The sequence below is a fragment of the Macaca mulatta genome, chromosome 16, assembly GCF_049350105.2.
Source record: "Macaca mulatta isolate MMU2019108-1 chromosome 16, T2T-MMU8v2.0, whole genome shotgun sequence".
Taxonomy (NCBI): Eukaryota; Metazoa; Chordata; class Mammalia; order Primates; family Cercopithecidae; genus Macaca; species Macaca mulatta.
Window position 1 is genome coordinate 40,896,904 of NC_133421.1, and position 26,525 is coordinate 40,923,428.

Sequence of the window (26,525 nt, forward strand, 5' to 3'; positions counted from 1 at the left end):
AGTGACACACCCCAATCCCCCATGCAAGACAGAAGCTTCTGGAACACAAAACTTGGGTAGCTGGGTCTAGCAAAGGCCACAGGACAAAGAGGGACACCTGAACTGAGCTTTCTGGGAAGACCATGGGGGCTCTGTGCTGATGGGAGGTACCAGAAGATGGGCAGGGAGGAGGAGAGGGTTATAAAACCCGAGGGCTCTGGCAGGAGGCCCTGCAGGGTTGGGAGGAGGAGAGTCACCCTGCTGATCCTGACCTGCCCGCTCCAGAAGGGCAGGTCACATGGAGCCTTGGCCTATTGGCTGTGGGTAAACATCAGCAGCCTGCCGGCTGTCCAAGTCCTGAGGGTTCTGTGGCGGAGGAGGAGTTGGGTGGGAGCCCACCCTGACTTTGGACCATGGATCGGCTCCATCCAGGCATACTCTCCTTGAGTTGGAGAGTGGCCTCTCTCTAGAAAGTTCCATGTCACCTCTTCGGAGGGCACTCCCCTGAAAAAGGAGCCTGACCTACTTGGTGGACTCTACGAGGGGAAAGAGCTGGCCTGAGCCACTGTTTTCCCTCCCAAACCTTCACTTTGAGTGAAGTATTTTTATCATCACTCCTCTTATCATGATGGTAAAGTATGGAGCCCCCAAAACAAGCCCCACAGACTCTTGGCTGTGTGAGTAATTAAACCCTCTCTTCAAACACCGACATCTTGAAAAGCTATAATTTGTAGCAAAAAATAACTGCCCATTCCAAGAACCAGGAGAGCCCTTTATATACACCCCATTCAACTGCAGCCCGTTACTTCGCTTTTGACACTTGAGTTGCTGGGACCTCTGGTCCGTGCTTTCCTCAGGGGAACCAGAGGCGCAGTGGCTGCATGGGAACTGGAGCTTCCAGAAGGCATTTGGAAAATCTTTTCTGAGAATTTAGATGGGACGACTGAAATTAGGGAACTCCTGATTTGGGTTTGCATGGCCCCAACTTTTTGTGTGACTCCAAAGGGGAATAAAGAGAAAAACTGTAGGGCACTTCAGGGGAAAGTGGATGAGACTCTCTGGACACCATTTCCCCACCTTTCTTTTTCTTTTTCTTTTTTTTAAGATGGAGTCTCGCTCTGTCACCAGGCTGGAGTGCAGTGGCACAATCTCAGCTCACTGCAACCTCCTACTCCCTGATTCAAGCGATTCCCCTGCTTCAGCCTCCCGAGTAGCTGGGATTACAGGCACGTGCCACCGTGTCCAGCTAATTTTTGTATTTTTTAGTAGAGATGGGGTTTCACCATGTTGGCCAGGATGGTCTCGATCTCCTGACTGCGTGACCCACCCGCCTCGGCCTCCCAAATTGCTGGGGTTACAGGCGTGACACCGTGCCCGGCCACGTTTCCCCATCTATAAGGAGGGAAATGATAATTACTTGCAGGGAGTTTACCGTTTCTGTAAAGCACAGAGCAGACTGGCCACGTGGTAGGCGCCCTAGTATGTCAACTTTGTTCTCTTTCTCTGAGCTGTGACTTTACCAGCTGTTTGTAGACAGGAGATCTTTGTGGCTTCAGGTAGGTAATGGGGGACTGAAAGCTAACAGGAAATACCTCCCCTGACCTACAGCTTCTCTTTGAGCTGGCACGCCTGGAATTCTTGGGGCTGGCTGCTGGGTTTGTTTTCCAGATGTGGAAGCAATTTAAGTTCTGTTTTCATAATCCCCAACAGTTTGCCTCTGAAGTCCACATTCTCATTTGAAAATCAAGGCTGTTGGCTCTGTTTGCAGGGCCCAGGGTAGGCTAGATAGCCTCTTCAGACCCCTTTTGTTTAGGAAATGGACTTACCGGGGCACTCAGATCTGGGACCCAGGGCTTGGTTGGGACAATCATACCCCATCAAGGACTTGGTTAAAAGGTGAGGTCACTTTCTCTGTGGGTTTTCCTTGGAGATGATTCACGGAGCTAAATTCAGCTGCACCTTGGTTACAACCCAGCTCTAGACTGCTGTGGAGTGGCGGGGGTGGGGCCCAGGTTTGGGCCATGTCACAGGCCAGCTGGCGTCCCTCTGAGCAGGGTGCCCACGTGTCCCAGGGGCAGTAGCAGTCCTCCTTCCCACACTGACCACAGCAGAGAGAGGAAAATGCTCCAGATGTCAAGTAGCCAGAAATACTGTCTGGCACGGAGAAACTGGTAATACCGTGTTCAGTTACTGAGTGCTGCTGGTCACAGAGGCAGCCTGACCCAGGGTAAAAGGCTCCTTGTGTGAGGGCCTGTGACTCCAGGGCTAACTGCTGATTTCTTCTCTTGTAAACCAGTTGCTGTGTAGGTAAAACACCTTTTACATTTGTTTTATAACTACACTAAATACAGTTTTGGGCAACAGAAATTGCCTTTGCAATTCTAACGTCTCTGAACTGTGCATATGCTTCTCTAAAATTAAAATAGAATACTTATACTACTGAGAGAACACACAAGAAAATGGACCTGGTCAGGCACGGTGGCTCATACCTGTAATCCCAGCACTTTGGGAGGCCGAGGCAGGAGGATCACAAGGTCAGGAGATCGAGACCGTCCTGGCCAACATGGTGAAACCGCATCTCTACTAAAAATACAAAAATTAGCTGGATGTGATGGTGTGCGCCTGTAGTCCCAGCTACTCAGGAGGCTGAGGCAGGAGAATCACTTGAACCCGGGAGGCGGAGGTTGCAGTGTGCCGAGATCGTGCCATTGAACTCCAGCCTGGCGACAGAGTGAGACTCCATCTCAAAAAAAAAAAAAAAAAAAGGCCGGGCGCGGTGGCTCAAGCCTGTAATCCCAGCACTTTGGGAGGCCGAGACGGGCGGATCATGAGGTCAGGAGATCGAAACCATCCTGGCTAACACGGTGAAACCCCGTCTCTACTAAAAATACAAGAAAATTAGCCGGGCGAGGTGGCGGGCGCCTGTAGTCCCAGCTACTCGGGAGGCTGAGGCAGGAGAATGGCGTGAACCCGGGGGAGCGGAGCTTGCAGTGAGCCGAGATCGCGCCACTGCACTCCAGCCTGGGGCACAGAGCAAGACTCCGTGTCAAAAAAAAAAAAAAAGAGAAAAAGAAAATGGAAATAACTTACTTAGATTGGCATATAAATAGTGTTTATAGAATGCTATCCTGGTAATCATAGATTCACCAAGCTTTGGTTTCAACAAAATATCATCTCTTAAGAAGCAGCTGTATTTCAAACTAATCATGAAAGAGAATAAGAGAATACAACCTTTTTTTTTTTTTTTTTTTTTTTTAGGACAGACCAAAAATAAATCCCTGAGTCTCTTGAGTAGGTTCTAGAAATCCAGTTACAGATGCTTCTTGATGGGGTTACGTCCCGATAAACCCATTGTATGTTGGAAGTGTCATAAGTTAAAAAAAATGCATTTACTACATCTCACCTACCAAGCACCATAACTTAGCCTGGGCTACCTTAAATGTGCCCAGAACACTTACTTTACCCTACAGTTGGGCAAAATCATTTAACACAGAGCCTGTTTTACAATAAAGTGTTTTATGTCCCATGTAATTTATTAAGTACTATGCTGAAAGTGAAAAACAATGCTGTTATGGGTACTTAAAGTATGACTTCTGCTGACTATGGATCACTTTGCACCATCATACAGTTGAAAAATCAAAGTCAGCCCAGGCACAGTGGCTCATGGTGGCCTGTGATCCCAGCACATTGGGAGGCCAAAGTGGATGGATCACTTGAGGCCAGGAGTTTGAGACTAGGCCGGACAACATGGTGAAACCCCATCTGTACTGAAAATACAAAAATTAGCCAGGTGTGGTGGTGGCCACCTGTAATCCCAGCTATTTGGGAGGCTGAGGCAGGAGAATCACTTGAACCCAGGAAGGGGGCATTGCAGTGAGCCGAGATGGTGCACTGCACTCCGGCCTGGTTGACAGAGTGAGACCTGGTCTCAAAAAAAAAAAAAAAAAAATTGTAAGTCAAACCATTGTAAGTTGAGGACCATCTGTAGTTCTCTCTCTTTTTTTTTTTTTTTTTTTTTTTTGAGACAGAGTCTCGCTCTGTCACCCAGGCTGGAGTGCAGTGGCCGGATCTCAGCTCACTACAAGCTCTGCCTCCCAGGTTTACGCCATTCTCCTGCCTCAGCCTCCCAAATAGCTGGGACTACAGGCGCCCGCCACCTCACCCGGCTGGTTTTTTGTATTTTTAGTAGAGACGGGGTTTCACCGTGTTAGCCAGGCTGGTCTCGATCTCCTGACCTCGTGATCCGCCCATCTCAGCCTCCCAAAGTGCTGGGATTACAGGCTTGAGCCACCGTGCCCGGCCTGTAGTTTTCTTTAAAGGTTGAATTGGCTGGGCACAGTGGCTCACACCTGTAATCCCAGCACTTTAGGAGGCTGAGGCAGGTGGATCACTTGAGGTCAGGAGTTCAAGACCAGCCTGGCCAATATGGTGAAACCCCATCTCTACTAAAAACACAAAAATTAGCCAGGTGTGGTGGCAGGCACCTGTAATCCCAGCTCCTCAGGAGGCTGAGAGGCAGGAGAATTGCTTGAACCCAGGAGATGGAGGTTGCAGTGAGCTGAGATTGTGCCACTGCATTCCAGCCTGGGTGACAGAGCAAGACTCTATCTCAAAAAATAAAAAAAAAAAAGGTTTAATTGAATTAACCTTGAAAAAATTTGTTTTTGTCATCAGGGTGAGAAGGTGGGTGAAAAATCCAGACTGAGCTTGGGTAGGGGTTTCCACATAGGCTTCCTGGGGGAGGAGAAGGGATATTGGTATATTGGTCTGTTGGTCTGCTACGGCTGTCATAGTGAAGGACCACAGACTGCACAGCTTAAACAACCAAAGTGTGTTTTATCACAATTCTGGAGGCTGAAGTCTAATATCAGGGTGCCAGCAGGGTTGGTTTCTTTTGAGGCCTCTCTCCTTGGCTTGCAGACAGCCATCTTCTCCCTGTGTCTTCACATGGTCTTTCCTTTGTGTGTGTCCTAATCTCCTCTTGTAAGGACACCAGTCACAATGCGTTAGGGCCAACCCATTAGGACCAACCCATTAGGACTTCATTTTAACTGAATTACCTCTTTTTAATTATTGTTATTATTTTCCTGTTGTTTGTTTTGAGACAGAGTCTTGCTCTGTCGCCCAGGCTGGAGTGCAGTGGCACTATCTTGGCTCACTGCAACCTCCACCTCCCAGGTTCAAGTGATTCTCCTGCCTCAGCTTCCCGAGTAGCTGGGACTACAGGCATGTGCCACCATGCCTGGCTAATTTTTGTATTTTTAGTAGAGACAGGATTTCAACATGTTGGCCAGGCTGGTAGTCTTGAACTGCTGACCTCAAGTGATCCACCCACCTTGACCTCCCAAAGTACTGGGATTATAGGTGTGAGCCACCACACCCAGCCTGAATTACCTCTGTAAAGACTCTATCTACAAATACAGTCACATTCTGAAGTACTAGGGATTAGGACTTCAATATATGAATTTTAGAGGGAACAGGATTCAGCCCATAACAGAAAAGGGTCTTGGGGACTTCCTTGAAGGGAAGGGGGAAGAGGAAGAGGAGGGTAGGCAAAGCCTGGCAGAGTAGAGGGGAGGCAGTTCTACTTTCAGGCAAAGGCCCGTGGGTGAGGGACCCCCTTGGGGATGGCTCTTGACTACCTGCTCTATTTGGAAACATTTCTAGGACTGTTACGACTGTGAATGGTCATTTAGAGGCCGGATCATTCTTACGACCTCAGCCATTTAGAGGCCGGATCATTCTTACAACCTCAGCCATCCATTGCCTCTTGATCTGATCATTCAAAACCAAGACTGCTCATCATTCTGTTCTCATTTCATCCTCGAAGCTCATGTTGGTCCATCGGGCTCCAGTTTCTGTGGACTCTACCCTCTAGGATAGTATTCTTTCAGGATGACTTCACTTCTTCATATCCTTTTAAATAGAGCCGGACCTGTCAGGAAAAAGCAAACAAACCGATCAAAAAATCGGCAAAAGATCTGAATAGATATTTCTATTGTATGTAATTTATATAAATGGCAAACAGGCATATGAAAGGTGCTCAACATCACTGATCGTCACAGAAATGCGAATGAAAACTATAATGAGGTATCATCCCATCCTAGTTAAAATACCTTTTATCCAAAAGACAGGCAGTAACACTTTCCTTAACTAGTTCAGCAAATTTGGGGCAGGCTATTTTTTCATGTTTCCATACAATGTTTACTTCTTTTTTTTTTTTGAGACGTTTTCTCTCTCTGTCACCTAGGCTGGAGTGCAGTGGTGCGACCTCAGCTCACTGCAAGCTCCGCCTCCTTGGTTCACGCCATTCCCCTGCCGCAGCCTCCCGAGTAGCTGGGACTATAGGAGCCCACCACCACGCCTGGCTAATTTTTTTGTATTTTTAGTGGAGATGGGGTTTCACTGTGTTAGCCAGGATGATCTCGAATTCCTAACCTCATGATCTGCCCGCCTCGGCCTCCCAAAGTGCTGGAATTACAGGCGTCTGCCACCATGCCCGGCTAATTTTTTTGTATTTTTAGTAGAGACAGGGTTTCACAATGTTGGCCAGGATGGTCTCGAACTCCTGACCTCATGATCCGCTTGCCTCGGCCTCTCAAAGTGCTGGGATTACAGGCGTGAGCCACTGCGCCCGGCCTGTAATTTTCAAATGAACCAAGTTTCTTTTCAAATGAGCTATTTGAAAAGAAATTAAACTAAATATTATCGAAACTAAGGACATTTTCCTTCACAACGATATGCCATTAACACACCTGACAAAATTAAGCATAATTCCCTGACATCACCCAATATCTACTCCAGATTCCATCTTCTTTATTTATCCTCAAAAGCTCTTTTACAGCTGGGTGGTGGTTTGTTTGTTTGATCTGGGATCTAATCAAGGATGATATTTGGTTTCTATGTCTCTCAGTTAATCTAGAACAGTGGTTCACAAAGTGTGGTCCCGGGACGAGCGGCATCCGCATCACCCGAGAACTTGTTAGAAATGCCTTTAGAAATGCAACCTGTCTCAACCTTTAGAAATGCATCTTCCCTGTGGTGATGTGTAACTTCTTCTATCCCGTTTTTCCATTTGGTAGAAGTTAGATCCTAAGGCTTGATTCGAATTGAGTTAAACGCTTCGTTAAGCCCACATTATAGGTGATGCTGCGTAGCTCATAGGCATCACATTTGATCTCTACATTAAGGGGACAATAGCCTGTGTTCTCCCTGGTAGAGGTATGTGGGGTGCTTTGGTGTTTTGCAGCAGTCCGTAGGGTGATTCTTTGGTATTGTGCAAGTATCCAGTTTCTCATTAGCCTTTAATCTACTGGTTTTATTCCGCAGTTGTTGAGTGTAGTGTTCTGTATGTATCAGTCTCAAGTTTGTGTTGTTCCGGTCCTTCTGTATCTTCTCTAATTATCTTGTTTGCTTATTCCATCAATAATAATAATAATAATTGTCATATTTTATTATAATAATTATTAATATTTATAGTTATTAATATAATATAAATATAAATATTAATAATTAATTATAATTAGTGAAACTTATTATTATTATTAAAGACAGATTCTTGAGCCCAGTCACCCAGGTGCAGTCATAGCTCACTGCATCCTCGAACTCGTGGCCTCAAGCAATCCTTTGGCCTCAGCCTTACAAGTAGCTGGGATTACAGGCGTGTACCACCTATTTTTTTTTTTTACTTTTTTTTTTTTTCTTTTTTTGGTAGAGATGGAGTCTCATTATGTTTCCCAGGCTGGCCTGGAGCTCCTGGCCACCTGCAAGTTTTGCTTTATGTTTTGAAACTGTTAGATGCATAGATATAAAAGTGTTACATCTTGTTAAATTTCAATTGTGTTTCTTGTAAGTGGCATGTAGTTGTTTTTAATTTACTCTGACAATACTGATCTTTTAATAGGATTGTTTACTCCATTTTCTTTAAAGTATTACTGATGCGGTAGAGTTTTTATCCCACCTAATCTTTAAGTTTTTAATTGACACACAATTGTACATATTTAAAGAGTACAGTATGATGTTTTGACACACATATGTATTGTGGAATGATCAAATCAGGGTCCTTAGCATAACCATCACTTCAAACACTTGTCATTTCTTTGCGGTGAGAACATTCAAAATGCTATCTTCTTGCTGTTTTTAAATACACATTATTGTTAACTGTAGTAACCCTACTGTGCAATAGAACACCAGGACTTAGTCCTCCCATCTGACTATAGCTTCGTGCCTGTTGACCAACCTTTCCCCATCCTTCCTTCTCCTACCCTCTCCAGCCTCTGGTAACCACCATTCTACTTTCTACTTCAATGGGGTAACTTCTTTAGATTCTGCATAGGAGTGACGTCATGCTGTTTGTTCTTCTCTGCTTGGCTTCTTTCACTTAACACGGTGTTCTCTAGGTTCATCCATGTCGCAAATGACAGGATTTTTATTCTTTTTTATGGCTGAATAGTATTCCATTGTGTATATGTACACCCCATTTTAAAAATGCATTCAAGGCCGGGCGCGGTGGCTCAAGCCTGTAATCCCAGCACTTTGGGAGGCCGAGGCGGGCGGATCACAAGGTCAGGAGATCGAGACCACAGTGAAACCCCGTCTCTACTAAAAATACAAAAAATTAGCCGGGCGCGGTGGCGGGCGCCTGTAGTCCTAGCTACTCAGGAGGCTGAGGCAGGAGAATGGCGTGAACCCAGGAGGCGGAGCTTGCAGTGAGCTGAGATCGCGCCACTGCACTCCAGCCTGGGCAACAGCGTGAGACTCCGTCTCAAAAAAAAAAAAAAAAAAAAAATGCATTCATCTGTTGATGGATACTTAGTTGACTCCATATTTTGGCTGTTGTAAATTGTGCTGCAATAAATGTGGGAATGCAGATCTCTCTTTGACATACTGATTTCTTTTCTTTTGTGTGTATGCCTAGTAGAGGAATTGTTGGATCATATGGTAGTTTAAAATTATTTGAGGAACCTCTATAGCATTGTCCATAGTGATTGTTCTATTAATAATTACAGTCCCAGCCGGGCACGGTGGCACACAGCTATAATCCCAGCACTGTGGGAGGCTGAGGTGGGCAGATCATGAGGTCAGGAGTTTGAGACCAGTCTGGCCAATATGATGAAACCCTGTCTCTACTAAAGATACAAAAAATTAGCTGGGTATGGTGGCGTGTGCCTGTAATCCCAGCTACTCGGGAAGCTGAGGCAGGAGAATCATTTGATTCCGGGAGGTGGAGGTTGCAGTGAGCCAAGATCGTGCTTTTGCACTCCAGCCTGGGCGACAGGGTGAGACTCCATCTCAAAAAATATGTATATAAATAAAATTACAGTCCCATTAACAGTGTATAAGAGTTCCCTTTTCTCCACATACTTGCCAGCATTTGTTATTTTCTGTCTTTTTGATGATAGCCGTTCTTACTAGGGTGATGTGGTATCTCATTGTGGTTTTGATTTGTGTTTCCCTGAAGATTTGTGATGTTGAACTTTTTTCATATATCTGTTGGCCATCTGTGTGTTGTCTTTGGAGAAACACCTATTCAGATCTTTTGCCCATTTTTAAATTGAATTATTTGTTTTTTTGCTATTGAGTTGTTTGAGTTCCTTATGTATTCTGGCTATCAGTCTTCTGTCCTTTTTGGTGATTCAAGCATTTTTTTATTCCTTTGTTTCTCTCATCTATTAGTTTTTTTTTTTTTTTAAAAAGATGTGGGGGTCTTGCCATGTTGCCCAGGTAGGCCTCGAACTCCTAGGTTCAAGCAGTCCTCCTGCCTCAGCCTCCCAAGTAGTTGAGGTTACAGCCTCGCACTGCCTGGCTTAGATTTTTAGTAATATGTTTTGTTTTATTTTATTTTAGTTAATTTATTTTTAGACAGGGTCTCACTCCCATTGCCCAGGCTGGAGTGCAGTGGCACCATCACAGCCTTGACTTCCTAGGCTCAGGTGATTGTCTGTCCTCAGCCTCTCGAGTAGTTGGGACAACAGGCATGCGCCACCACACCTGGCTAACTTTCTGTATTTTTTGTAGAGACAGAGTTTTGCCATGTTTCCTATGCTGGTTTCAAACTCCTGGGCTCAAGTGATCAGCCAGCCTCCCAAAGTTCTAGGATTACAGGTGTGAGCCACTGCGCCCGGCCCGTTTTTAACTGCCAACCTTTGACTGCTCACTTGTTATTGGAACGGAAGTGGAGAGGAGTGAGAGCGTCCCCCGTAGTGGATGACCCAGCTGTTCAGGATGTTTCCAGTGGGGTCACACTACGGTCCAGGGTCTGGTCTGCATCCTAATGGGCTCGAAAACCAGATCTTACTGGCTTTTCCCACGCGCCACAACTTGAGTCCACTCATGCTCACCGATTGTCCCTAGATGGACGTGCAGAGCCAGTGGATCCCTTTGTGGTGAGAAATGCACTCCCGTGAGCTTGGGCAGCCCTTCTCTCTCTGTCAGCAGGCTCCTGGAAGTGGGTGCTGCGTGAACTTGGACACAAGGGCCAAGGGCTGGACAGGTGTGGAATGTTGAGCCAGGCCGCACAGCCTTCGGGGCAGGCTGGATGTGCTGACCAGCCAGACCCACCACCTCTGGCCAGTGCCTGGGTGGACGCGGCCCGGGTGGGCCTCAGACCCTCCCTCTTGGTGCTTCCCAGAAGACCACCCGCTTAGCCCCTCCCTGAGGACAGGCTCTGTCTTTAGATCCCTTAGTACTTCAGTCCGTCTGCTCAGCTTTAGGAAATGTGTGCATCTCTGTTTTGGTTGAGCTCCCGGGAGGCTATCTGACATCTCTCATTTCTGAGTCTTCCTGGGAACCTCGGCACACACCCCGCTTCCTCTCTGTGGGCTCCTCTGACGCTGCCTTAGCAGCAGTGTGTGTGCTGGGGTGAGGGTGTGAGATCGGAGAGAGAGACAGCTCAAGAGTTGTGATGAAAACACTGAAAGCAAGGCAGTGTGGGCTTCAGCAGCCCTTCCTTGGTGATGTTGGTGCAGCAGCAGAACTTGTCGAGTGACCGCCTTTGCTTTATGTAAATGTCATGAGAGTTCTGGAGAAACACAAGCATGGCTTTCGCTTTCTCTTCTGTTCAGCACCAGCCTGAGTTCCACAGCCAGTGAGTGCCAGATCCAGGACTGAACCAAATCTGCCCGAGAGCCTCAGTCTCTCCATCTGTAAAATAGGGTGATTTATTACCTCCCTCCGGAGGTGATGCAACAATCAAAACCTGCTTGCTTCTGAGATGAATGAGCACCTGGGGAACCCCAGTTGTCCCGGTTGCCCCTGCTCCTGGGGCCTGCAGGCCCACATTAGGATGGAAGTGGAGAGCAGCAGCCAGGTGTCTACACAAGATTCGCTCCTAGAAGCTCCAGGGCGGGAGCAGTGGGCCCTGCTGAGGGGTGGTCTTGAGCTCCTGGCCACACCTTTTCTGGGGTGAGTTTCAGGAGGTGGATCCTGGGGCCCCTGGCTGGGAGGAGAGAGCCTGGAAGCTGCCCTGCCTTAGCTGCCATCCCCTGGGAGGGAGTTTAGCTGGAGGAATGGGGCACTGGGTCCCTTCCTGACACCCCAGGGCCTCTGAGCCACTCTGGGGATGGAACGTGGCAGCGCAGCTTTTCTTCCTGACCAGAGCGGGAAGCTCTGGGCTGCAGAGCTTTGATCTCACAGTATGCGGTCAGTCCCTGGGGCCGGCTGAGGTGTGGGATAACGCTCGTGACCTGGCGACCTGGTGCTCCCTTGCTTACCCCTGGCTCTGTCGGGGTGAGCCGAGGCCTTGTGTCTGAGCTGAGGTTGCTTGTTGTTCAGAAGGCAAGGCCGAGGCACTGCCTCTGGGTGGATGCTTGAACCCCCTTTATCCCACCCTTGCCTTGGCTGGTGCCTGGGCAACTCTCTGTTGAACCAAAACCTCTTATCAGCAACTGATAAGTACCCAGCCTCGCATCTGCAGAGCAAAGCCTGACCCATAGCCAGGGTTGGCAGCTGCAGCAGGAGTCAGTTACAGTCAAGACTGCGCACTAATCCCTGCGGCACCACCTTTTCATTATGAGAGCAGCCAAGCCACAGTGGAGTGTAGAAGACCCCAGCCCCGGCAATCGCATCCCTTCCCTGTGGACCTGGGGGCACTGGCACCTGTGAGTTAGCTCAATAAGCTGAATTTCCTGCTGCCCACGGGGAGGACCCCGTGAGACCTTGACGCAGCCCATCTCGTTCCGGGGCTGTTGGTTGGCTCGGCGTGGGGTGAGAGATTCGTCACAGGTGTAGCCCAGGCAGCCACTGGGCTCCCCGACGCTAGGCTTAGTGTATGTTTCCACCCCCACCGCACACATGCACACCTTCCCAGCGGCAGCGCAGCACGTGTGCCTGCCGGTGCCTTGCTGCAAGGGAAGTGGGCATGTGCCCGCCCAAGCTATTTTTACCCTGCCTCGTCCCCACAGAGCTGTTCTTTGGCTCTGAGTTAGTGCCTGGGGAGTGAGGCCGTTGCCAGGGCTGGGGGTGGATGAGCTGGAACCTCAGAGCTTCTTGGACTCCCTTCCCCAGGCAGCGTCTCATCTTAACGCTTATCAAAGGGTGTAAGTCGTGTGCAGGACGACCTTCCATGAGAGTAGGCAGGAGAGGGCCCCTGCGGGGAGAAAGAGGCCCTGATGTTTGGAGGGCAGGCTCTGGAACCTGCAGGTCTGGCTTCCTGAAGTCAAAAAAACCCAACCGAGCTGCAGCCCAGTGAGCCACAGTGGGTAGAGGGAGAGGGTCCCAGGGGCTGGATGGGAGCCAGGAGGCACCCCGGATTGTTTTCCCTCAACACAATGACGACAATAGTAGTTCAGTTTTGGGGTGTGGTGGTGTGTACCTGTAGTCCTAGCTGCTTGGGAGGCTGAGCTGGGAGGATCACTTGGGTCGTGGGGGTTTGAAGCTGCAGTGAGCTGTGATTGCGCCACTACACTCCAAAGGGTTTGTTGTTGTTGTTTGTTTATTTGTTTTGAGCGCTTTCTATGTGTGCTAAGACCATAAAGTGCTTAGGACATGTAGCAGCTCATTTACTCCTAATCACAGTTAACTCCATTTTATAGATGGGGAAACTAAGGCACGGAGCGGTTCAGTAACCCTAAAGCTGCAGAGCTCGTGAATGTTGAATGGTGGAGCAGGGCTCGGGCCTGGCCGTCTACTCCAGAGCTTGTCCTTAACGCCGCCCCGCGCCTCCTTTTGTGGTGTGTTCCGCACCCTCATGACACAAGGCATCGTCCTGGTTCCCTGTGGCAGCCCTGCCAAACAGGTGGTTCCCTCTCTGTGTTTAGATGAGGCCCAGAAATTAAACAGCTGGTCCAGCATCACACAGCCAGGCAGTGATCACACCAGAGTCGACACCCAGGTCTCAGGGTCTTGTGGCTGGGCTATTCCCAGCTCATCACACTGCAGCACAGTGTGGTTCAACCAGCACACGTTAACCATCTGCCATGTGCTCCCTACAGTGCTAACCACTGGGGTCCAGACGTGGAAATCCCCATAGCTACCCACTTAGGGTCCTCCCTCTCACAGGGAAGGTGGACATGAGGTCACTCGGGGTCCATGTCCTCTGTGTGTCAGCTCAGGGAAACGCAGAGTGCTGGTGTGTGTGCCTGTGAGGCGGCTCCCCATGGGGGAGGTGGGGAGGGAGAAGACCAGATGCTGCATCCGCTCCCAGAGTGTGGACAGTGTGGCGTTGTTGGCCACTCTGAAGCTGGGATGTCCCCCACGTGTATTGATACTTGGCCTTTTCAGCCGCCCTGAATTCAGCCCTTGCCAACTTCCTACAAAGGAACGGGGTGACTTGGGGCCTGCTGGCGGGCGAACGTGGCTCTCAGGACTGGAGAGGGCCCCATGGCAGGCTGTGTGCCTCCAGGTTCCCACTCCCTGCTGGGGACAGGGTGGGACAGCAGGACAGCGAGGTAGGGTGCAGGGGTTGCAGATCTGCATGCCAGAGTGGCTGGCTGGATCCTGTTCCCCAGCTCTCTCCGGAGTGCCCTGGCCTCAAGTAATTCCCCGGCTTGGCTTCTCTGAGGAGAGTGGCATCCCTCCTGGCTGCTCGTCTGTTCAGGACATTGCTGGCTGACCAACCAGAGACCTGTGGCTGTAGGCTCAGCCTCTGTTGCCTGTCAGGTCAGGCAGAATTTAAGGCTCATTAGGCCAGGTCAGAATTTAAGGCTCCCACTGTGGCCGACTCTCCAGTGTAAATTGGCCCCCTAGAGCTGCCACTGAGGTGGAGTTGACTGGCCCCATTCTGTAGGTGAGGAGCCAGGCATTCACAAAGGTGGTTACTTGTCCAAGGTCACATGGCTTGTAAGTGGCTGGGCCAGCAGGGCCCGAAACCCAGACTCCTTGGCCCCAGAGCTGAGCCCTCACCCAGGCCCACTCCCAGGGACCTCCTGGGGCTTGTGGAGGAACACATTGAGTTCGCTGTCTCCCTTCACCCCGGGGCCCCCTGGCAGGTGGAAGAAAGCCTGGGGTGGTGTGGCCATGTACCAGCCAAGCCTGTGGGCCTGTGGTGGCCGGCCCTGTGCCCCAGGGGACAGGGAGCTATGAGCTCAGGGCTGGCTCTGGGTCCTGAGGGACAGAGCCTTGGCAAGTCAGACTGTGCCACAGACGATGCCTGGTGCTGCCTCCTGAGAACACCGCACTGTCCCTTCCCCACAGGTCCCCAAAAGAGCAGACACAGCCTTTCCGTGCAAACCCTGGGATCACGAGGCCAAGCTCCAGGCCTGGACGTGTCACTGATGCTAGGGTCCCTGGGTTGTGACTGGATGGCCGTATGTGGACACCTTTTTCACACAGCGTGGGGGAATGGCAGGAAACGGGGGCTCTGACAGGCAGTCTTGGAAGCTGCCCCGGGCACAGACCTGACTTGCTGACTCCGGCCACCTAGAAACATGAGCAGTGGGGAGGCCCTGTCCCTGCCCCGCTGCTCCCGCCAGCCCTGCAGAGCCAGCCTTGGTTGGGCGCCACTGTGGTGAGGATGCAGACCGTACAGCCGGGGTGAGCGGGCGGCTCTCTGGACAAGCACAGCGCGGTGAGATGGGGTGATGGCTCCTCTCCCACGGCCCCAGTCTACTTGGAAGTGTATTCAACAGTGGGCTCCGCATGATCCTGACCTGCGGGCAGCCTGGCTGGAGAGGAACCCACTGCCTCCGGAAGCCCGTGACCCCAGGCCACCTGGAAACCTTATGAGGGCAATGTTTTTATTATGGCCAAGTTCTTCCTTTTCCTCTGCAACTTTGTCTAAAACACATACAAAAGGGAAATTGTCCAAAAAGAGTTCTAATATGCTTGACTCCGAGTTCTCCCTCGGAGAACTTGAATGGTGGCTTAAGGAGGAGAGAAGAGGCTGCGTTCTGGCACCTTCCAGCATCTCCCCTCCAGGCGGGAGAAGGAGCGGGGGCTTCCACCAGACCCTTCCCCAGAGGGCTGGGGAAACAAGAACTGGGGCTGGGGACTTCGGCCCTCAGGGAGGAGCAAGGGTGACCATGGCAAATACCAAACCAAGGGGGTCTTGGGATAGGCACAGACCAGTACTGTCCTGGGCTAACCAAGGCGTGTAGTAAGCTGTCTTTATAATATTTGAATTTAGCAGGCAAACTACTAGAAATGGTTTAAAGTAATAATTAAAATTTCCGGTTGCCTTGGACAAACAGCTGTGGGTTGAATGATGGGAGCAGCCATTTTTAAGAGAAAAAGCTGGAGAGAGAGAGAGTGTGTGTGGTCAGGTGGGTGAGGGCTTGGCGTGTCAGAGCCGGGCGTCAGGTGTCCGCAGGCCCTCTGTGAACCTCGAGGTTCCAGGGCAGCCGCCCTCCCACTCTGAGCCTCATCTTCCCCAGGTGTCAGACGGAGCCGATGAATCTCAAATCTTTGCCCTGTCCACCCCAGGCAGCTCGCGCGGGGCCGTTGTGAGGGATGGGGAATGTGAGACAGGCGAGGAGCTTGCTGAAGGGCTGGGCAGATGTGGACTCCACTTAGTCCAAGCCTGAAAGCCTGCCCAAGGAGGTGGCGGTCTTCTTTGGAGGGTAGGACCCTGGTGCCCCTGCTCTGCCCCGCCTGTGCCTGAGCCAAGCCATTTGAGGCTGCTCTGTCTACCTGGTCAGGGGCTTGGGCCAGCTGCTGGGAAGCTGCTGGGAGTATCAGGACGCTGCTGTGGACATTGGGTGAGAGGGCCTGGCGGTTCCACCTGCATGCCGTGAGCCAGGTGTTAGTGGGGCAGTGCCTGGCACACAGTTGGCCTCTGTGTCGTCGTGTCAGTGAGCTCAACCCAAGTTGGCCAGAGGCCACGTCGGACACCTGAGGAGCACGGACGCTGATCTGTGCCGGGCCCTCTGCCTGCCTCTGGGAGCCGGCGGGCTACAGCCTCCCTAGGACGTGGCTGTAGGGGGAAGGTGGGCGTTGGGGACACAGAGTGGTATCCCTGTCCCGACCCGGCTGTGTAGAAAGGGGAAAAGAGGCTCAGCTCATCGGGCTGGGATGAAGACCAGAAGAAACGCCATTGCCATGTTGCTGAGCTCACGTGTGAGCCACAGGGCGGGCATTCCCAGCAAGGGGGAACTCTCCCTACTCGTGTGGCCGGGAAGGTGAAAAGTTTGCAGTTCTTCATGGCCAGGTGAAAGAACAGACCAGGCGCATGGTCCTCTGAGAGCCCCAGTTCTCTTCCGGTCTCACTCCTGCCTTGTTTCTCTTAGGTGTCCCTGCACTAACCTGCAGTGTCCTGTGGGGGTGTTAAGTGGAAGTTGCTACATTAGGGGGTGTGCTAAGGATTCATAATTAGTCACATGTCCCTATAAAATGTGCTCTCCTTGTTGTCACCATGAGGTTTGAAAATCCACAAAGTGTGGGAGGCATCAAGGATAAATGGAATCAAGTGTGTGGATGCGAAGGCAGGCGGCAGGGGTGGGACGGGGGAGTGGGCCCGGCCCTGCCCTGCCCTGCCCTCTGGCTGGAGGACTTCTGACATGCTACTCTTTGAGCCCTGTTTCCCCATCAGTAAAATGGGGATAACGATCACTGCCCTGAAGAGCTGTCTTGAAGCACAGGTTGGATAGTATGTGAATGCCCAGCTCGATCTCTGGAGCCTGATGGCTGCTTAGTGATGCTGGTTTCCTTTTGTTTCCACTGGGATGCAGCTTCAGGCTTGGAGATGAAGAGCTTACTTAGGGCACAAGATCTGATCGGTTGGGAGCCATGTGACGAGATTAGTATGTGGGTGGAAAGGGTCCTGGAACCCTGGGGGTATTCTCATTACACAACCTGTGTCCACAGTCTCCGCTGTTGGCACGCCTGGCTCGCCGGTGCTCGTGTTATTGGTCCGTCTGGTGCTCAGCCTATCACAGCACAGGCAGGAACTAGGCTCATTATAATATTGCCATCTATTTCTAGCCCAGGGGTCTCCTGGTGGGGATGGACCCCCAGAAGGGCTGCCACCAACTGTCTGTTGGTGGCAACAGACAGCTGCACATGTCTGGGCAGGCACATCCAGGCCTGTCGCTGAGCAGCTTCTTCAGCTGTCCCTGAACCTGTTCTTGTCTGAGACTCCAGGAGGCTTTTCCCAGCCTGTTTCTGTTGCCCTTCTGTAGTCTCGGGACTGCAGGTCCTTTAATAGCGTGCCCTGCCAGCCCTGGTTGAGGAGCACACCAAAGAACCTTGGGAACAGGCTGACCTCTCCAATGGGTCAGGTAGAAGCAGTGCCACCTGAGAAGTACCTCCCTCCTCAGAGGTGAAGTGGCCCCAGTAAATGGTTTACAGAGAGCTGCCCCTCAGTCTAGGGTCAACTCTGAACCAGGCCAAAGCTCTTCTATCTGATGAGTTACGCAAAAGGTGCCAGCATATCTTTACCACACACCGTCATTGTGCTGGGCGGCAGACCCAGCACAAGCAGCGCTCAGGAGTGAGGCCTGGCGTTCTTGCTCCCAGCAAGGCTGTGGCAGGGCGCAGGCAGGCAGTTGCCTCCTGGGCTGGGCATCATATCTTCTGGCCGGGGTTTATTCGTTGAGGTCCTACTGTGTGTTAGATGCTAACGTGAAATACCTCATTTAATCAACACAGTGATCCTGTAAGATTCCATCGCCATTCCTGATTTACAGAGACAAGTGAGGTTCAGAGACATTCCATGACGTGCCCAGAGTCATGGAGGGTGGATCCCAAGTTGTGCAACGTTCACTGTACCACGTTGCAGCAAAGTCTACTAGATCAGAGTTGTTGATCCTAAAAGCTATTCAGTGTGAATAGCTTACATGGGGCACCCCTTACATGGGGCACCAAGAAGCCTTTTCGAAGCCATTTGACTTCCTCTGGCAGAGACTTTTGTGGTGGTGGTACCAGTGGAAGGTTCTTGGTGTCTGGAACAAAAAAATTGGACAAAATGCACAAAAAAAACCAAGGAAAGAATGAAGCATCAAAAACAGACATTTATTTTATTTTTTGAGACGGAGTCTCACTCTGTCACCCAGGCTGGAGTGCAGTGGCGCCATCTCAGCTCACTGCAAGCTCCACTTCCCGGGTTCGCGCCATTCTCCTGCCTCAGCCTCCCGAGTAGCTGGGACTACAGGCGCCCGCCACCATGCCCAGCTAATTTTTTGTATTTTTAGTAGAGACGGAGTTTCACCATGTTAGCCAGAATGGTCTTGATCTCCTGACTCGTGATCCACCTGCCTCGGCCTCCCAAAGTGCTGTGATTACAGGCGTGAGCCACTGCGCCCGGTCTAGAGATTTATTGAAAAAAAAAGTACACTCCACAGGGTGGGAGCAGGCCCAAGCATAGGGGATCAAGAGCCTGGTTGCAGAATTTTCTGGAGTTTAAATACCATCTAGAGGTTTCCCATTGGTTACTTGGTGTACACCCTATGTAAATGAAGTAGGGGCCCACAGTTTGGTTGCAGGAGGGGACCACCATCTAGAGGTTTCCCATTGGTTACTTGGTGTACACCCTATGTAAATGAAGTAGGGGCCCACAGTTTGGTTGCAGGAGGGGACCACCATCTAGAGGTTTCCCATTGGTTACTTGGTGTACACCCTATGTAAATGAAGTAGGGGCCCACAGTTTGATTGGTTGCAGGAGGGGACCAGAGGCCAAAGTGAAGAAGTGAAGTTACAAAGTTACACCCTATGTAAACATCTGATTGGTTGCAGAAAGCAATCAGAAAGCAACCAACCAGAGACTAAAGTGAAGTTACAAAGTTATACTGCTATGCAAATGAAAACTTAGCCTGTGACCAGCCTGATTGGTTGCAGGAGGGGACCAATCAGAGATACTCTCAGTTTTTCATCTGCCAGGCAGATAAAGGTTGGGGGGTGGGGGAGTGAGGGGGCAGTGGGTAGGAGGGGCGGGGATGCAAAGGGAGTAGCTACTTGGGAGCGGAAAACTGAGGTTTTTCTTTTGATTTAGCTCTAGAAGTCAGCGTGAATCAGCCTTATGTTCCCTGCCTCAGTGGGAGCTCTGATGTGCCATATTTTGCCTCAGTGGGGGCTCTGATGTGCCAACCAGGGTGCCCTGAATGAAGTGGCTGGCCTGACTGTGGCCCTTCTTCATGGATGGCTGTTCCTGGGAGTTCCAGCTCCTCACTAGACACTCATGAGTCAGCCAGTATGAGAGGTCCCTGGGACTAATCACCTGCCAGGTGTTCCCACACTTAGGGTCTCAGGGTCTGGGCCTCCGGCACCCAATCCCTGCTGTTTTGGCCTGGCTGATACCCTTGCGGTCTGAGTGGAACACGGAGCCCTGGGAAGCTGGCCTCACTTACCTTGTCCACGCTCTTTCTTTCCCAGGGCAGCGAAGTCACAGGCCCCACCTTTGCTGATGGCGAGCTCATCCCCAGGGAGCCCGGTTTTTTTCCCGAGGACGAGGAGGAGGCTATGACGCTGGCGCCACTTGAGGGCCCCCAGGAGTTGGACACGGACAGCCCCATGGAGAGCCCTCAGAGCCTGGAGGGGTCTGTCGGGAGTCCTGCCGAGAAGGACGGGGGACTCGGTGGCCTGTTTCTGCCAGAGGACAAGTAAGTTAAAACCGCCTGAAGCTCAGTATTTGACCTCTCAGCCCAGAAATGTGGTTCTTGGAAAGTGTCTCCAGGAAGTAAATGTGAAACATGCTCAAAATTTGTATCAGAGGCATTAGCTGAATAGCAAAAGATTCTAAACATACTAAATGCTTAACAGGAAGGGATAGTTTTGGAATTTTAGGCAGCCGTGCAAAGTCAAGTTTTTAAATTTAATTTTACTTTATTTTCAGTGCTAGTCCTGCAGACAAAGTCAAGTTTTAAATGACTGTTAATGATATGAGATACATGATCTCAATTAGTTTTAAAAAAGTTGTGGCCAGGCATGGTGGCTCACACCTATCACCCCAGGACTTTGGGAGACTGAGGCAGGAGGATCACTTGAGCGCAGGAGTTTAAGGTTACAGTGAGCTATGATCACATCACTGCACTCCAGCCTGGCAACAGAGCAAGACCCTGTCTCAAAAACAAAAACAAAAACAGAAGCAACAAAAAAGCAGGTTACAAAGATGTCCATGAGATCAGCTTTGTTAAAAACACAAACATATGCCAGGCAAGTGGCATGTGCCTGTAGTCCCAGATACTTGGGAGGCTAAGGCAGGAGGATCGCTGAAGCCCAGGAGTTCTGGGCTCTAGTGCACTATCCTGATCAGATGTCTGCACTAAGTTCAGCATCAGTATGGTGACCTCCTGGGAGTGGGGCACCACCAGGTTGCCTAAGGAGGGATGAACTGGCCCAGGTCAGAAATAGAGCAGATCAAAACTTGAGTGCTGATCAGTAGTGGGATCACACCAGTGAGTAGTCACTGCACTCCAGCCTGGGCAACTTAGCAAGACCCCATCTCTTAAAAAAACAAAACATAGATATATGTGTTAGGAAATGCCTAGAAAAAATTAATCTGGAAAATTAAGCAGTTATTTATGTATGGTGGGATGATTTTTTTTTTTTTTTTTTGGAAACAGACTCTTACTCTGTCACCCAGGCTGGAGTGCAGTGGTATGATCTCAGCTCACTGCAAGCTCCGCCTCCCAGGTTCAAGCGATTATCCTGCTTCAGCCTCCCCAGTAGCTGGGACTACAGGTGCCTGCCACCATGCCTGGCTAATTTTTTGTATTTTTAGTAGAGATGGGGTTTCACCATGTTGGCCAGGATGGTCTCGATCTCCTGACCTTGTGATCCACCTGCCTCGGCCTCCCAAAGTGCTGGGATTACAGGCACGAGCCACTGTGCCTGGCCAATTGATCATTTTAATTACCTCCCATCTATTCTGCTATATTTTCTATATTGAGCATGTATTCCCATAATCAGAAATGTTATTTAAAAACAACATTAAGACTTAAGTGACTTCCCAGTGAAGCAGTTTCATCTTTAACTTTGGTTTTGGCAGGAAGGACTCCCTTCCATCTCAGCCCTCACCAAGTCTCTTGAGGGATACAGTGCTGTGGGGTGGTGGGAAGCTGCCACCATTGGGCCTGAGGAAGCCGAGGGGATTGCAAGTGGCAACCCCTTACCAGAAGGTGATGGTTACAGCTGCTGCAGGGACATGGAAAGGGAAGAGAGGGGTTCCCGTGTTGGTTGAACCACATGAAATTGACAACTTTTAATCATTTCCATCTTCAAAAAAAAAAAGTAATTCATGAGGTTCAACCTAGTACATCTCAATGCAGGATTTCTCAAAGTCAAGTGGTTCTCAGAGTCCCCATGTTCTTGGTGGGGTCCTTTGGGGCTGTGGATGGAGAGAGGGGCCGTGCTGCTTTCTGGGAGCAGCCTTGTAATCCTAGCACTTTGGGAGGCTGAGGCGGGCAGATCACCGGAGGCCAGGAATTTGAGACCAGCCTGGCCAACATGACAAAAACCCCATCTCTACTAAAAATACAAAATGAGCTGTGTGTGGTGGCAGGAGGAGGCTACTCCCAGCTACTCAGGAGGCTGAGGCAGGTGAGTGACTAGAACCTGGAAGGCAGAGGTTGCACCACTGCACTCCAGCCAGGCGACAAAGCGAGATTCTGTCTCCAAAAAAAAAAAAAAAAGAAGACAAACTTACAAAAAAACAACACAGTGTAACAACTATTTCCATAGCATTTACATTGCATTAGGTATTATAAGTAATCTAGAGATGATTTTGAGTACACAGGAGGATATGCATAGGTTGTATGTGAATACTATGCCATTTCATATCTGGGACTTGAGCATCCTCAGATTTTGGTGTCCACAGGGGGTCCTGGAACAAATCTCTTTTGGATACCAAGGGACGATCATACTCAGTCTTACAGTATCTAAAATTTTAGATCCATTATATTCATTTTCTATATTACTCTCAATGTTTGGGTTTTTTTTTTTTTTCCTTCATTAAGTGAAAGCAAGTTTATTAAGGAAATAAAGGAATAAAAGAATGGCTGCTACATAGGGAGAGCAGCTACTCTGAATTTTTTTTTCTTTTTTTTTTTTTTGAGATGAAGCCTCACTCTGTCGCCCAGGCTGGAGTGCAGTGGCGCGATCTCAGCTCACTGCAAGCTCTGCCTCCCGGGTTCACGCCATTCTCCTGCCGCAGCCTCCCAAATAGCTGTGACTACAGGTGCCCGCCACGACGCCCGGCTAATTTTTTTGTATTTTTAGTAGAGGCGGGGTTTCACCATGTTAGCCAGGATGGTCTTGATCTCCTGACCTTGTGATCCACCCGCTTCGGCCTTCCAAAGTGCTGGGATTTCAGGCATGAGCCACCGCGCCCGGCCACTACTCCACGTGTTTTAACCTTTCAACAACTGTTTGATGTTCTGCAATTTAATAATTTACTCCCATTATAATTTAATAATTATAATTTGGTCTAGCTGTAGCTAGACAGTTAGGTTGTAAGCAGTGTTTTGCTCCTCTGGGGTAGCATGGGTAGAACTGGTTTGAACTGCAGAGATGATTTCTGTGGTGAGATGTTTCCCTTTAGATAGGGTCCGTGAAATGTACTTACCAGGTCGAGAAGCACAAACTTAATCGGTAGGCTGGGCGCGGTGGCTCACGCCTGTAATCCCAGCACTTGGGAGGCCAAGGCAGGTGGATCATGAGGTCAGGAGATCGAGACCATCCTGGCTAACACAGTGAAACCCCGTCTCTACTAAAAATACAAAAACTTAGCCAGGCGTGGTGGTGGGCGCCTGTAGTCCCAGCTACTTAGGAGGCTGAGACAGGAGAATGGCATGAACCCGGGCGGCGGAGCTTGCAGTGAGTCGAGATTGCGCCACTCCACTCCAGCTTGGGTGACAGAGCAAGACTCCATCTCCAAACAAACAAACAAACAAACAAACAAACAAACTTAATTGGTAGTGCGAATTAAAGGGAAATGCCTACTCAGTTTCCCTACCGCAGGCTGTGGCTGGGGACCCGTGAGTCCTCCTCTGACTTGGGTGCTTTCGGACCCTCAGGTCCCTGGTCCACACTCCATCCATGACGACCTCAGACCTTTCTACACACTCCACCACCTCACTTATCAGCAATGAGGAGCAGTTTGAAGACTACGGGGAGGGTGACGACGTGGACTGCGCCCCCAGCAGCCCTTGCCCCGATGATGAGACCAGGACCAACGTCTACTCGGACCTGGGGTCTTCAGTGTCTTCCAGGTGGCCCCTTGGTCAGGGATGTCATTTGGGGTCAAAAGTTGCAGAACCAATCTGAGCACATCCTAGGGGGTCGGGGCGGGGGTCGAGTCCTGAGCTGGCCCCTTTTCCTTTGTCCTAAGCTACATGAGTTCTGTTCCTGGGGCTTGGGGTTGCTACCTTTGCACCCTGATTAGGGGTCAGAAGTTCCTCCTGAATTAAATGACCTAGGAGGCTGCACACTGGGGGCCATGGGGCTCTGTGTCGTCTTGTGTCCTAGAGCCTCAGTGTTGAAGGGTCCTTCCAAGTGACCCTCTGTGATCCCTTCTCACCCACCTGAGTCACCACTTTCTCAGTTTGCCTTAGCTGTTAAATGGGTATGCATCACTGGCTTCTCTTTGAGCGTGTTGGAGAAGGGATGATCTGTTGCTATACTTCCACTCCCTGCCCCTCTCCCTAACAAGGTTCAAAGGTACTGGGGACTCAAGTAAAGTCAGCTCAGCAGGGTGGCATAGGGCACCAGACTGGACAGCAATTAAGGTGGTGATTCCTTTCCCTCGTGAACCAGTGCGGGGCAGACGCCTAGGAAAATGCGGCACGTGTACAACAGCGAATTGCTAGATGTTTACTGCTCTCAATGCTGCAAGAAAATCAACCTGCTCAATGACTTGGAAGCCCGACTGAAAAACCTGAAGGCCAATAGGTGAGACCTGGGCCCAGCCCGGGAGCGGGAGGCCAGGGAGCCAGAGCAGGGCCTGGAGGGAGAAGCTACAGGCATGGCGACCCCTGCTCTCTGGGCAGATGAGAGTTCTCAGAGGAGGGTTGATCCAGGGGCTTTTGCTGCCACAGGAAATCAGGCTGTTTCTTCTCAGGACCAAGCTGACTAGTGAATTCCTTTGAGTGGGAGGGAAGGGCCTTGTCCTGCACTTTTGTGTCTTACAGCTGGGACAGAGTAAGGGAATGGACTAAGCCCCTCTGTTCAATGACTGTTTCCTCTCTCTCTAGCCCTAACAGAAAGATCTCCAGTACAGCCTTTGGACGGTAAGGCCCGCCTCAGGGGAGGGCAAATTGAGTGCTGTCCCCATGCTGCCCACTGGCCGGGGCTCCCTGCCAGCAGCCCAGACTCAGCTGGTGCCCGCATGTGGCTGAGAGAGCAGAGGGGAATGAGGCCATCCCAGGGCAGTGCAGCCAGGGCAGCGTCCACTTCTGAAAAACAGGGGCCAGCTCCTCCCTGCCCTCTCCCCACCCCTTGTCCCTTCTTCAAATCCTAGGTCACCTCGACTTCAGGCAGGCACGCCAGGGATGCCCTGAGAGAGACAGAGCACCCCACAGCGTTCAGTGCCCTTCCCCCCTCTTGGAGTTGGCAGCCATACTCAATAAAGAGACCCCGGGTTTCCTGCAGGTGGGGATCTGGACATGAGCGTGTGCCATCAGGGCTGGTCACTTTGCTCTGATTAAGTCCTGCAGCAGCTTAGTGTGGCCCCAGGTCCACACTCGGGGCTTTGGGAGCTGGCAGCAAGGGCTCAGGAGCTAGGTGGGTTGGCCTCTTGGCAGAGACCCTGGCTGCTGCCTGTTAGGGAGCTGGAAGGGGATGTCACTGGGGGTGGCAGCTGGATTTTGCCTCAGGCACGGGTTAGCTCACCAGGCCCAGTCCCACCCCAGCTCACTGCTCTGCAAGGCCTGGTGAATTCTCTGCCTTTGCCATCCCCCAGAGTTCCCAGAGATGTAGCAGGAGCCAGCTTGGTGGAGAGGCTCAAGCCTCTGCCAGGGCCATGGAGCTGGACTACCTCCTCAGGGGCTTCCCCACTGGAAGAGGAGCGGGCTCACGTGCCAGCTCAGGTCACTGGGTAGCTGCAGGTCAGCCTGCTGGCGTGAAGAGGGCTCTGAGGCCGCAGGAGAAGCTGTGCCTCTTTGACTGTGTCTGCCAGGGAACCCAGGGGGTCTGTACAGCCCATTTGCCATCCTCTGGGCTGGATGATCTGCTGGGATTGGCAACACTCTCCGTCTCAGGCTGAGTGAGGGCGGCCTCCTTAAAGGGGCAGATCCCCTGGGGTACTGGATGCTAGCCTAGCCAGTAGCCTGAGTTGGCCCCTGTCTCTGGAAGGCCCCTGCAGCCAGACGCCCTCTCCCCACCCCTGCAGGCAGCTCATGCACAGCAGCAACTTCAGCAGCAGCAACGGCAGCACCGAAGACCTGTTCCGGGACAGCATTGACTCCTGTGACAATGACATCACAGAGAAGGTGGGCCCCGGGTGGCTGGAGAAGGGACTGAATGCGTGCCTGCTCCCAGGGGAGGTGGGGTGTGCTCGGGCTACTGTCTGGGGACTTGGAAGACCCTGTGCCTGCCCAGGAATTGGGGATAGGTGGCCCTGGTGTGTTCCCTGCCGCTCACCCCACACATGACTGTTGTCGGTACATGGTGGTTTGGAGGTCCTGCTCATGAACCTCACGGCATCGAGGTTCTCGGTTCTGTGGCCTCGGGGGTCTTCTCCACCCAACCCCTGCCCCCTGCTGCAGGTAAGCTTCCTGGAAAAGAAGGTGACAGAGCTGGAGAATGACAGCCTGACCAATGGGGACCTGAAGAGCAAGCTGAAGCAAGAGAACACGCAGCTGGTGCACAGGTCAGGGAGGCAGGGCGCTGGGGGCTTGGCTGTGACTCTGGGAAACAAAGGGGGGTCCTTCTTGCTGAGACCTCCAGGAGGAGGCAGCCTCATGCCTTTGCAGCTCTGAGGGTCTGTGATGCATCAGCCTCTTGTCACGTGGCCCTGCCCACATGTGGTGCCCAGGACAGGACCTTAGGGACAGGGAGACAGGTTGGAGCTCGACCTTGGCTTTAGGCCAGATGGATTCCACCCCTGAGGTCTGCAGCCACAGGGCTGGTCCAAGATGGGAGTGGGGATCCACTGTCTCTCATACAGTGACAGGAGCCTGATGTCCCTGCCTAGGGACAAGCTCTGCAGGGGACAGGCCAGTGTGAGCTGGGCGGTGGGAAGG

The 26,525-nt window shown here is 51.1% G+C and overlaps 1 protein-coding gene across 2 annotated transcripts in view; it reads left to right on the forward strand.

The window, feature by feature from the left end:
• RAB11FIP4 (RAB11 family interacting protein 4) overlaps positions 1-26,525 on the forward strand; it is a 149,349-nt gene that overhangs the window by 108,937 nt on the left and 13,887 nt on the right. For both annotated transcript variants that reach the window (XM_015119012.3, XM_015119013.3), the window contains 6 exons: positions 19,720-19,946; positions 23,361-23,555; positions 24,100-24,234; positions 24,537-24,572; positions 25,673-25,772; positions 26,049-26,152. In XM_015119012.3, the coding sequence (XP_014974498.3) occupies positions 19,720-19,946; positions 23,361-23,555; positions 24,100-24,234; positions 24,537-24,572; positions 25,673-25,772; positions 26,049-26,152 (797 nt within the window). The remainder of the gene's footprint in view (positions 1-19,719; positions 19,947-23,360; positions 23,556-24,099; positions 24,235-24,536; positions 24,573-25,672; positions 25,773-26,048; positions 26,153-26,525) is intronic.